Here is a 12,323-nt window from a genome sequence, read left to right on the forward strand (position 1 = left end):
TACCGATAGGCAGATTTGGTCCGTGATCGAGGGACAACTTGCCGGAACGTTTGGTAGTGTAATTGGGGGCAAGGTTACGATAGGTGGAAGAGTTATTGGAGGGATGGTAACGGTTGGCAAGGTTAGTATCGGTGGTAGCGTTACTGGTGGTAAAGTTATAGGACAGACAGAACCCAATGAACCTTTTGTGGCAAGGGAATGAGACCAAAGCAAAGAAATCAATAATTTTGGAACATAAGCTTTTTAGGTGTAACATACCAAACAGATTTTGCAGAATATAGATCACGAGAACAACCAACTGCTGCACTGCACCGGTGTTTGGTTGAACTCCACAGATTTGACCTGTTCCAACACCTAACGAAGAGGTGGAGCCTCCTTTTTGGGTAGAAGAAGGGTTTTGTTTTGTAAGGTAACTTTCTTCTCGTGGAACATCTTCCATTACATACCTAGCAATCCCTGCACGGCTTGACTAACGACCTGAAGCAGATCAGGAACCACACCACCAGTTAATCCGCCGGTCACACTATTCAAGCCTAGTGGAAGTGAAAGTCCTCCACTTCCTGTTCCACCTGTTGAAGATGAAAGCGTCAGTAAAAATATTGCTTTTCAGTTCCATTCCACGTCCAAACCTACCCAACAACCCTTGCGCCGCTTGGCTAACCACTTGCAGTAGACCAGGCAGCACACCATTGTTATTCTGATTAAGCAGTAGATTCGTCCCAGGAAGTCCTTGCAACAATGTGCCGCTTCCTCCACCTGTTTACAACAATGCATAAAGCTCAGTACCACCGAAATGGGCAATTATGTAGATATTTGCCAAACGTACCTAAAAGACCCTGTGCCGCTTGACTTACAACTTCCAGAAGCCTTGGCACAACGCCAGTGTTTTGTAGTTGGGCTAGCAAGGTATTTGTAATTGGAGGCAACGTAACGGTTGGTACAGTACCTCCGATCGGCAGTGATTGACCACCTTTTGTATGAAGAGGATGCAGAGAAGTAAACGGTTCATAGTTGAGAATTGTGCAAAGTAATGAAGCATCATTTAACCATACCTAACAGTCCAACCAATGCTTGGCTGACCACACTTAGTAGCTCCGGTACTACACCGTTGTTTTGTAACTGTCCTAATAGTATCTGTATACTGTTCGACGTCAAAGGATTTGTTAATGTACAGAGTGGTGAAACGGTAGTGCTCGGTGTATTGTTGCTGTTACCTTCAGAAGGTGATCAGAGGTTTGAATGTAATGCGATTAAAGTAGATTAAAAGAATGCGAAAGGCAGACCAATAAAGCTTTCACCTACCGATAACACCTAGTAGTAGCTGACTGATTAGTTGCAGCAGCATCGACACGGTACCATCGGTTTGTTGTGAAGGACTGCAGCTACATGGACAGCAGACCGGTGGCGGTGGTGCTGCAGTTACGGGTACTATTGTGGCGGGTACAACGGGAGCCACCGTACAAACAGCTGGAGCGGTCACTCGATCAACCAACAATCCTAACAATTGGAAAACAAAGGTGCAAACAATTATTAATGATAATGAAGCATACTTACACGCACGATCTTGCACGATCGTAAATAGCACGGGGTGCAGTGAAGACAGTTTAAAAAAAGGCGTAGAAAATCAGGCATAAAAATAGAGACAGTAAAATAGGGAAACGGAAGATATAGTGTCAAAGAACTTTATTTAACAGAGAAGCTTTAGAGCGGAAGTCATAGACACAGTCAGCGTGGTGTGTTGCAGTGATGGCCCTTTTGAGTTGAGTTGCTAAAAACTACTTTGGTTGGTTGTCCCATCCTACCCTTATCCTCCCAGACCACCTGACAACATGCCACTAATTGCGCCGGAACCGGCCAAATTGCCCCCAAGAAGTCCTCCAAGGACTGGCAAATTCAATCCCCCACCAATAGCACCCCCACCGCCACCACCCAACGAGCCCAGCACATTGTTTAAAAGGTTCGTAATGAATGCTAGCAATTGACTGATTAAATTGGTCTTTTCTCCCATTTGGTTCATTTCGCCCATCGTGTTGTTCATCATTTGCTGTCCGTTCAGCAGCTGGGACAGTAGGTTGTTAAGCGTGTTTAAAAAATTCCTGAGCAGTGGCGTAATGTCCTTCAACGCCGTGCGTATCTCCTTAAACGTATCATCCAGCTTAAGATCTATCAGTAATTTTTCCAACTGCGATAAATCATCACTACCGGTTAGAATGAGCGATATGTTTCGCAGCACGGCGCAGCAGCAATCGGCGGTTTCATTGTTATTGCCACCACTGCCGCCATTATTGCCACCACCGCCATTGTTGCCGCCACCGCCGCCGTTGTCGAAGATTGAACAGTTGAGATTTGCGATCGGAAACGGAACGGGGTAAGGGATCGGTACGAATCCATTTGGCAGACCACCGCTCACTGAGCAAGTTGTCCTGTTGCAGTCAACCTGCAGGATTGGCTCACAGCTACTCTTGCATAGATCGAATGAGTGTCCTACGGGGCAATGATGTGTTGTTTTGCTACAAAAAAGGAATCAACAAAGCGGTCGATTAGTCTCATGCCATTAAGAACACTGTAGACTACGATCACGATCATGTACTTACAATCCATTATCACAGCTATAGTACTGAGAACAGTCTCGCGTATCACGTACGAACCCGCTAAAGTTGCATTCGGCATTTGAGCAAAGACGATCCAACACCTTGCGGAACAGTGGGAAGGGTCCTTCGCCACATATATTATTGACATCATCACGATCCAGTTGAACGACTGCTCCGAACAGATTGTGCTGTTCGATCTGGCTCAACATCTCGTTCAGTGAGTAGTCGTTGTTCAGCGGGCAGCTGATTGTCGTTGGATAAGGGGTCGCCAATAGTACACGATGCCTTGCTAAACCGTACATCAGTGCGTTGTTTAACATGGAAGGCTACATACGAACAAGGATATACAACGTTGCTGTAGTACAATCTGTTCTGGTACGTCATCAAAAACCAACCCTTCTTACCTGTCCGGCATGATTGATCGTGACAAAGTCGGCTACATGGTTGAGCGTCTTCACAAGTCCCGATTCCAGCTGGCAGGTACTCAACGTCACCATGATCACGTACGTGTTGCCCAAATAGCTACGCAACTTCTGCATGAACTCACCATACACCTGCTGTGTGACTCGGGCCTGTACAGGATCACACTGTAGATCCAATCCCTTGAATCCACTCTTCTGCAACTGGTGACGGATCGTCTCTACCAGTGTGTCACGTCCCTTAGCCGTCTGAATCATCGTACCAAAGTACTCGCAAGAGCTCGGACCACCGTACAGCGAGAACAATCGATTACGACGATCATCGGCCGTGTGCATACTGAACCCTCTTCCATCTGTGTTCTGTGTGCTCTCGACCGGATATACCTCGTACAAACACTCCTTCAGCATGTGGCTATTACCGATCGTCAGTGGATCGCGCACGCGACATATCACACCACACTTTTTAGCCTCACAGGACTCGAGGACGCATTGTGCCACTATTATTGCCACCAACCACCACCCAATGTGATCCTTAACTATACACCACACCATCTTGATGCTACTTGATCGCTATTGCACACTGTTATACACACGATCTTCACGAAATTCTTCAGGCCACCAGCGACTCTACCTGCGGGTGCCTATTCTTAGTTCCGAAAAACTACTACTGCACACCACCGCTACTGAACGCGCTTTAACCAATTGTTTAACGCACCGTGACCATCTTATATAACCCACCTGCCAAGGACGCCTATCCGCGATCTCGAAATCCGTGCCTGATAAACGTGCTCGAGCGATTCGTGTTGAAGCGTCTTGCTCTTATCACTGGCCCGTTTGCCACCCTGACAAAAAGCTGCAAATTTTCACGCAATGCGCTACTTGCTTGGGGGCATATTTGAGATAAGCAGCTGGAAGTTGAAAACTGAAGAACCACCACCAAGAGCCATTCCAGCGTGTTTGTGCAGAAACGTACTTCAACGCAGAGGTTCAAAACACTGGCCGTTTCCCTACCCAAGCTATCGAATGTGAGCGAGAGGCGAAAATATTTGAATTTTCTGATTTCCCACCTCTACATTAACCTGTCTCTTGCAACGCACTATCTCGTTAGCGGAGACGTGACCGATGAACCTGGTCTTTCAGTCCGGACATTCTATGCTCTTTGTGTTTTTCGTTACCTTTGTCCGTTGGTCTGTTAGTAAACTTCAAATGGAAATAAAAAACCATCTGTTTCCGGCATGCTGTGACACATGACGAAGCTGTAATAACTCAACTTTATACAGGGCTCGGTGTATTGAACCCTTCTTAAGATCTAACAGAATATATTGTGGATCTAGTAGTATAATATCTTGTGTAGTATTTTTTGGCAATACCGGCACTGTTCTTTTTCATAAATACTAAACGCCATTGAAAGGTACCCAAATCCATCCAGACAGTTGTAGTCTGGGCAAGATCTTCCAAAGTTGTAGTGCAAAAATGGAAAATAGGTGCTAGAAACCCTCTGATGATTGAAATTATTAAATTGAGGGCGGCACGGTGGTGTAAGCGACAGCGGGGCCGGTATTCAAACCGCAGGACCGGGGTTCAAATCCCATCCGGACCGTCCCCCCGTAGTGAGGTCGGACTAACCAACTTCGTGGTATCGGCAGTCTAGGAAGCCATTTCAATGGCCGGCATGACCTTAGAGGTCGTTAAGCCAAGAAGAAGAAGAAGAAGAAGAAGAATTAAATTATCGCAACGTTACCAGCCATAAGGCGATTGACATTGAAGTCACATCTGAACAAATTCTGGATCAATTCAAATCCAAAGCAATAGCTTCTTTAACGTTATACAATAAAATAAAATAAAAAAAATTAAAAAAATTGTTCTTTCTCTAAGTTTTTCTTCGTTTACTTCTTGGATTAACGACTTAGTAGGTCGTTGCGGTGGCCATGGAATGGATTAATACACCACCACGTAGTGAGGATAGTCAGTCCTCACTACGGAGGATTCTGGATGGGATTTGAACCTCGATCCTGCTGTGTGAAGACCGGCAACGGTGTCACCTCAACCACGGATCCACCGGTCCCTCCAAGTTTTGAAATTCGTCGACGAATGAAGTCTCATGGAAAGCAAGTTGGGGGATCTTACCACACAGGATACAGAGGGTTGGGATCGAATAGGTACTAAGAATATCGAAACCACTGTCGATCAAAAACCTATGATAGGGGAGTTTCTTTGTTTTTTTGACAGAAAACTTTACATTTTACAGGCGCTTTACATGTCCGAATCTCACACAGCTTCTCATAGATAGTTTGGATTCTGTCAATATGTACTTGAATGGCACTTGAAAAGTTCGGGGTGTCAAGCATCTACTTAATTTGATGATTCTATGATACTTCCAACATATCGATTATCCGAATGTTCGGAGATCAGAGATGGTTCGCAAACCGAACACTATTCATATTTATTTTAAAAAGTTTCGTATGATAACTTGGGCCAAAACCGACCAACCTAGCTGATCATGCATTCTGTAAGACTTCAGGAGGTACTTTTTTCAGATTAGGAAAAAATGAAATCGTCGCTATTAAATACTTCTACTGGCCAGTTCAGGAAAAAAGGTTAACTCGTCTGACCTTAGAGCTCCGTTTCCAACAGATACACAAATCCACTGGTAGGAACTCATAACTCAGAACTCAGGAAAAAACATAACCGTCTGATCCACAACAAAAAACGGCGCGAGAGTTTGGAAACGATCATTCCTTGCATTCGGTATGTTCTCGCCAGCAACAAACCCTGAGAGAAATTTAGGAATACATAAATTGCATTGTTGAAAGTCATACACACGCGTCAATTGGTTTACATTTTTTATTCGATACTTTTTATATTCATTCAACCTGTTTTTTTTTTTTGTTATTCTGTTACGAAGTTTTGGTCCACATCATCTCATTTCTTTGGTAAATAATCCTTATAGTAACTGAATAATTAGTTCTGCTAATTGATCGTCTTGTGAAACCCACTCACTATGTCATCAATTATATCCTTAATTCTATCATACCTTGTATGATCACCAGTCCAAGCATGGCATCCTCTTGTCATACGATTGAACCGATTCTTCAAACATAAACTGATAAATTTTCATCCATTTGTTTATTTAACTTTATAGATTGTAGCGGAAAACTATCGCCCCAATAAGCCAGTGATACCGCTAACTGCTCCCCCGGCCCCTGGTACTGCAGCGGGCATCGCTCCAGTGGGCAATGCAACGGGCATCGCTCCGGCGGGCGCCGCCCCACCGGATGCCGTTCCTCCAACTGATACACCACCGACTAAAGTATTAAGCAGATTTGTAATGACTGCAAGCAATTGACTGATCAAATCGGATTGACCGGCCATACCGGCCATGCCAGCCAGTGTGTTGTTCATCATTTGCTGTCCGTTCAACAGTGTACCCAGCAGTACATTTACAGGGCCGACAATATTACCAAGCAACGCGATAATTTCCGGAATTGCCTGACGTATCACGCCGACCGTATCGTCCAATCCGAGGTCCTTAATCAATTGAACAAACTGCGAGAATTCACGGGTAGCGTTAAGGAACCCTGTTATATTCCGTATCGCATCGCAGCAACAGGTTTGATTATTGCCACCACCGCCATTATTGCCACCACCGTTGTCACCGCCACCACCGTTGTTATCACCACCTCCGGTCGAACAGTTCGGGTTAGGGTTCGGGAAAGGAATCGGGTACCGTATGGGCGTCAAACCATTGGGCAAGTTTCCAGTTAAGACACACGTGGTACTGTTACAGTGCACCTGCAGGATTGGCTGACATTTGCTTTGACACAGATCGAACGAGTGTCCGACTGGGCAATGGTGTGTGGTTTTGCTATCGGTGGAACAAGTTTAACATTAACCGAACATTACAGATTACGATCATGTACTTACAATCCATTATCACAGCTATAGTACTGGCCACAATCGCGCGTATCACGTACGAACCCGCTAAAGTTGCATTCGGCATTTGAGCATAGACGATCCAACACCTTGCGGAACAGTGGGAAGGGTCCTTCGCCACATATATTATTGACATCATCACGATCCAGTTGGACGACTGCTCCGAACAGATTGTGCTGTTCGATCTGGCTCAACATCTCGTTTAGCGAGTAGTCGTTGTTCAGCGGGCAGCTGATTGTCGTTGGATAAGGGGTCGCCAATAGTACACGATGCCTTGCCAAACCGTACATCAGTGCGTTGTTTAACATGGAAGGCTACATACGAACAAGGATATACAACGTTGCTGTAGTACAATCTGTTCTGGTACGTCATTAAAAACCAACCCTTCTTACCTGTCCGGCATGATTGATCGTAACAAAGTCGGCTACATGGTTGAGCGTCTTCACAAGTCCCGATTCCAGCTGGCAGTTACTCAACGTCACCATGATCACGTAGGTGTTGCCCAAATAGCTACGCAACTTCTGCATGAACTCACCATACACCTGCTGTGTGACTCGGGCCTGTACAGGATCACACTGTAGATCCAATCCCTTGAATCCACTCTTCTGCAACTGGTGACGGATCGTCTCTACCAGTGTGTCACGTCCCTTAGCCGTCTGAATCATCGTACCGAAGTACTCGCAAGAGCTCGGACCACCGTACAGCGAGAACAATCGATTACGACGATCATCGACCGTGTGCATGCTGAACCCTCTTCCATCTGTGTTCTGTGTGCTCTCGACTGGATATACCTCGTACAAACACTCCTTCAGCATGTGGCTATTACCGATCGTCAGTGGATCGCGCACGCGACATATCACACCACACTTTTTAGCTTCACAGGACTCGAGGACGCATTGTGCCACTATTATTGCCACCAACCACCACCCAATGTGATCCTTAACTATACACCACACCATCTTGATGCTACTTGATCGCTATTGCACACTGTTATACACACGATCTTCACGAAATTCTTCAGGCCACCAGCGACTCTACCTGCGGGTGCCTATTCTTAGTTCCGAAAAACTACTACTGCACACCACCGCTACTAGACACACTCTGTACTCAGGTCGGATGCACTGTAGCCATCTTATATAACCCACCTGCCAAGGACGCCTATCCGCGATCTCGAAATCCGTGCCTGATAAACGCGTATGGGCGATTCATGTTGAAGCGTCTTTCGCTTATCATGCGGACACTGTCTCACCAAACTAACACAACCGGATAGGGTAGTTGACTGTACGGGTTTTAAAGCTGCAAATTTTCACGCAATGCATACGGCCACCCGTTCGGTGGGGCCGTGCTTGAGATATGACCACCGGTACCAATGGTTGAAATCTTCATGTACTTCGCACTGTCGCCGTACCGGAGAGGTCCAATGTTTCATGACCCCTCCTGGTGGTTTTCAGTTTGTTTTCAGGCCAAACAACTTCGCTTCGTACGTATGAGGTCGATAGTGTGGACGTGACCTGACGGAATGCTGCTTGCAACTTTGCTTCCTCTGTCCAATCGTCAGGGTTAAATGACACCCAAGCTAATCAGTCTGTGCATATACGCAAGTCACAAAAAAAAATCGTCCCCTGTTGAAACCAACAGTCTCGATTTTTTATATTGAAGAGAAGGATCATAATAATTTCCCACACCAGACGATTTGTGGTTTGTTACCAAAATTCTAGTTATGCTTATATGATGCAAAAAAACTTTTAAATTCTATTTATTGTAAAAACTTTTTAACGAGTTCTATTACGCGTATTGCGCAATTCTTAGCGCCATTCACTAGCACGCACGTGGCGATTTTTGTGTGTTTTGTAACGTAAAGTAAACGGGTTTTGCCTTGTGCTTGTAACGGATGGACACATTACGAGTTGTTTACTAACAGTTGCATTTGAACGAGTTTCCCTTCACCTTTTTTAAATCTTTAAATCACATACGAATAGTTGTGTCGATCGAGCATGTCGTGTCGGAGAAATTGTAAAACGTGCTGGGACAAGACAAGCTTTGAAAAAAAAATTGTCGATGGTGATGAAACCATTATTACATTAATCCAGGATTGTAGAATATACAATTTATTTGGACCAATCGTTCTTATATCCTAGTAGTGATGGGCCAACAGCAGTGCCAGTCTTCACACGGCAGGTCCGGGGTCCAAATCCCATCCGGACTGTTCCCCCGCAGGTAGAACTGACTATCCAACTACATGGTATCAACAAGTCTAGTGAGGCTGACGTGACCTCCTATTGTGTGGAGGTCACCTCCTATGTCAAATTTCTTTTTGATGTAAGGATCTGCTAGATCCTATAAAGGTTTACTGAGTTTATATCTTCTTCTTGACCAGCACAGGCCTGCTGAGCACAACGTGATGACATCTAAATCCAGAGCTTCATTATCATCCATGGCTGCATCCTATCTCCCTCAGGCTCAACGAATCCAGCCGAAGAGCTTTCCGTCCTCCTTTATGGACTCGTGCCCAACTAGTTCCTGACCAGCATCTTTCTGAGCTTAAACAATGAGGCCACTCCAGACGTTAGAGGGACCGAACCGACCTACGGTTTATGATGTATTAATTAAATCAATGTAATATAGTTTAAGTAAACAAAACCATTTATAAAACCACACCCACGTGTTCGTGTAAAAACATTTTATGAAATTTACCATACTTTATTATGAATATCTTTCGCAGTCAATCGGAGGACATTAATGTAGATATCGTACAAAGTGCATTTACCACAAACAGGAAAGTTGTTTAAGCAATAACAAAATACAAAATAACACAATCATTCAAAAATTTTCTATCGCAAACCGTCAACCTTTCCCTCATTACAACCGCTTCGGACGTATCGGCATGCACAGATTATAGTGTGCGGTTTTGTCCCAAAAGTCTCCCCCCTTCCAACCGCACCACCCCTTTCCAAGTACTGGGCCCAACTCATCCACCCCGGTGTAGTGTGGATCAAGGATAAGAAATTTCGTCTCGCCCAGCTCAGCATTCATCGACACACCGATAATGGTGTGGGCAAGTACACCGCCACCGATCATGATCGGTGTGCCTTCCTGCTGGAAATGTTGCAACAGTTCCATACCGCGCGACGCTAGCTCACTACCGTGCGTTACAAACATGATGCGCGAATCGATACCGAGCATATCGTTCAAACAGATGGAAACCTCCGTCGAACCGATCCACTGGCGTGAACCGATAAACGGTCGTTGCTTATCACCGAGCCGGACCAGACACGATTGTATGTCGTTGTGTGTGGGGATTTTGCCGGTACCGTAACCTTGCAGATTGAACCACGAGACGAGCGTTTGAAGCGATCGGTACGCACATCCCCAGCCCTTATCGTCGAAGTCATCCTGCATGTAGTGATGGTAGGTGTAGACACCGGACACCAGAGCCGTTCTACCGTCGGGATCTGCAATTAGGTAAAAAACGCTCTATGAAGAGAGGAATTTAAAAAATTAAAACACACGCTTTAACTTACGCGGCGCGGTGAGCGTTTCATGCGGGTTGATTAACCGTTTCCCTGGTTGAAATTGGTACGCGTTTCCTTTCCGGAAGTAGGGCAGGGTCATTTTAAGCAAAAATTGTTTGTGCATGTTTGCACGTTGCCGTTCCAAAAATGAGTCCGATTCGCTCAGCTCTCCATCCAACGGATACACGCACGTTACGAAATGGCCGAGCTCTTTGGGCAGCATGTGATAGCATTTGGACACGTACAGCCTTTGCTGGTGCCGTAGCTGCTCCAGCAGTGCTGCCTCGATCAGTCCCAACGAACAGTCTACGCTTTCCACCATGTTGTCGAAGCATTTGTCCAGCTTCTTCGTACGGTGCACCAGGCTGAGACAGTCGACCTGGAACGGTACCTTCACCGTTTGGTCATCGTTGCGCCGATCGATCGTTACGTTACATGCCTCTCGGCGTAGCTTCTCGTCCAGATCGTCTTTCGATTTTTTTATTAAAAGCCCAAAATCAATCACACGGTACCCGGTGGGTGGTCGTGCGTTAAGTTGCGGTTTCTTTGCTTTTACACGTCCACCAGCACCGAAACCATCGTCCAGTTCCGGCTTTGGCGCCGTTGCCATAGCGTACAACATTTCTACGTTCTCCTCCTTATCGATGCCCGTAACGACGTAATCGCTTAACATCACTCCTGGAGCCGCCGGTACTGTAAATGCCACACTGCCCGAGCCGAGCTGTTTGCGCAGCCGGAATGCATTTTCACAAACGGATTTTTCCGTCTGCTCGCACACCAGCGTCAGGGTGCACTGTAGGCGAAGCAGATAGTACTCCCGGTACAGAAAATCATCGTCAAACAGGACACATTCTACCACCTGTAGCATCCTGTTCTTGAAGATGAATGTTTGCAGCTCTGCCTCTGGTTCTCCGGTGTAGTGTAGATAGACGGGATAATCCGTGACAAACGCATCCGGACCATTTTTTAGCAAGAAATTCGTTGGATCTTGATACGGGCCCGTTTTTACCCACCCGATAAGATCCAAACCGCTCGGCAGGTTGCGCTGAATCGGGGACGGTGTGTCACTTGGCACGCTTTGTACCAAATCTTCCGATTCTTCGTTTGATTCCTGATGTACCCGGGCAAATCCTATCACCGTCGGCACTCCGTCACAGATGGTACCGTATAGTTCGCCTGTGCTCGCCGCTGCGAACGATGGATCGAAAATGCGCTACAAAAGGAGAAACACAACCATCACAAAACATTATATTAGAAAAGCGAAGCAATATTAGCATCACACCTGCTTCACGTGGCTCGATATTCGCAGTTTTACAATCATTTTGCACAAAAATCTAATGAAACAATTCCTAAAAAACTAAAACAACAACACGCAGCCACGGATTTGTTTACGTTGCAGCGAAAGTGACACGTACAGCGGAACGGCACGTATTTGACAGCTGAACCAAAACTCACTGTTGCTGCTCACCGTGATCATAACGGTTGACGTGGGAAAACATTTGAAATAACGGTTACGTTTCGAAAGATATGTAATTTTTAAAATGTTGTACAATTTTGTGAAATAAAATTAGAAAGATGCTTTAACTTGATTTATCTATTTATTTATATTTAACTTACTTCCCTAATCACGCCATTTCACTTATATGTAATCCTTTTCGACCTATTCTCTCATGTGATAAAAATCTCCGTGCTGTAGAATCAATCCAAATGCGTTCCACAACTTCACCTCGAAAGGGTCACTTGCTTTGCCGTTTTTCAATTGCCTCCCGTTTTATCACGCTTATGCGCATCATGTGCTTCCTGTTGTTTGCTTCATGCAGAAAAAGGCCACCAATTTCTTATCGGCCGTTTTTTCCCCGCACTATTCC

At 45.5% G+C, this 12,323-nt stretch overlaps 3 protein-coding genes across 3 annotated transcripts in view; all 3 read right to left on the reverse strand.

Moving 5' to 3' along the window:
* The window catches only part of LOC126568310 (apyrase-like), a gene marked incomplete at its 5' end in the record, with an annotated part of 350,971 nt that overhangs the window by 320,403 nt on the left and 18,245 nt on the right, over positions 1-12,323 (reverse strand). The window lies entirely within an intron of this gene.
* Positions 1-12,323, reverse strand: part of LOC126568397 (probable DNA-directed RNA polymerase III subunit RPC6) — a 100,829-nt gene that overhangs the window by 84,728 nt on the left and 3,778 nt on the right. The window lies entirely within an intron of this gene.
* Positions 9,803-11,776, reverse strand: LOC126568694 (ufm1-specific protease 2). The gene is made up of 3 exons (XM_050225211.1): positions 11,738-11,776; positions 10,465-11,668; positions 9,803-10,395 (listed from the first exon to the last, which is right to left on the reverse strand). Exons 1-3 carry the CDS (start codon positions 11,774-11,776, stop codon positions 9,803-9,805), a joined length of 1,836 nt encoding a protein of 611 aa, XP_050081168.1.

This window comes from Anopheles maculipalpis, chromosome 2RL, assembly GCF_943734695.1.
Source record: "Anopheles maculipalpis chromosome 2RL, idAnoMacuDA_375_x, whole genome shotgun sequence".
NCBI lineage: Eukaryota > Metazoa > Arthropoda > Insecta > Diptera > Culicidae > Anopheles > Anopheles maculipalpis.

What these genes read in the sequence shown, in the direction of transcription:
- LOC126568694 (XM_050225211.1), bottom strand. Translation starts at nt 11,776, where the DNA reads ATGATTGTAAAACTGCGAATATCGAGCCACGTGAAGCAG. An exon ending in TATCGAGCCACGTGAAGCAG is followed by an intron (nt 11,669 to 11,737) that starts GTGTGATGCTAA and finishes CTCCTTTTGTAG; the next exon opens with CGCATTTTCGATCCATCGTT. An exon ending in TGAAACGCTCACCGCGCCGC is followed by an intron (nt 10,396 to 10,464) that starts GTAAGTTAAAGC and finishes ACCTAATTGCAG; the next exon opens with ATCCCGACGGTAGAACGGCT.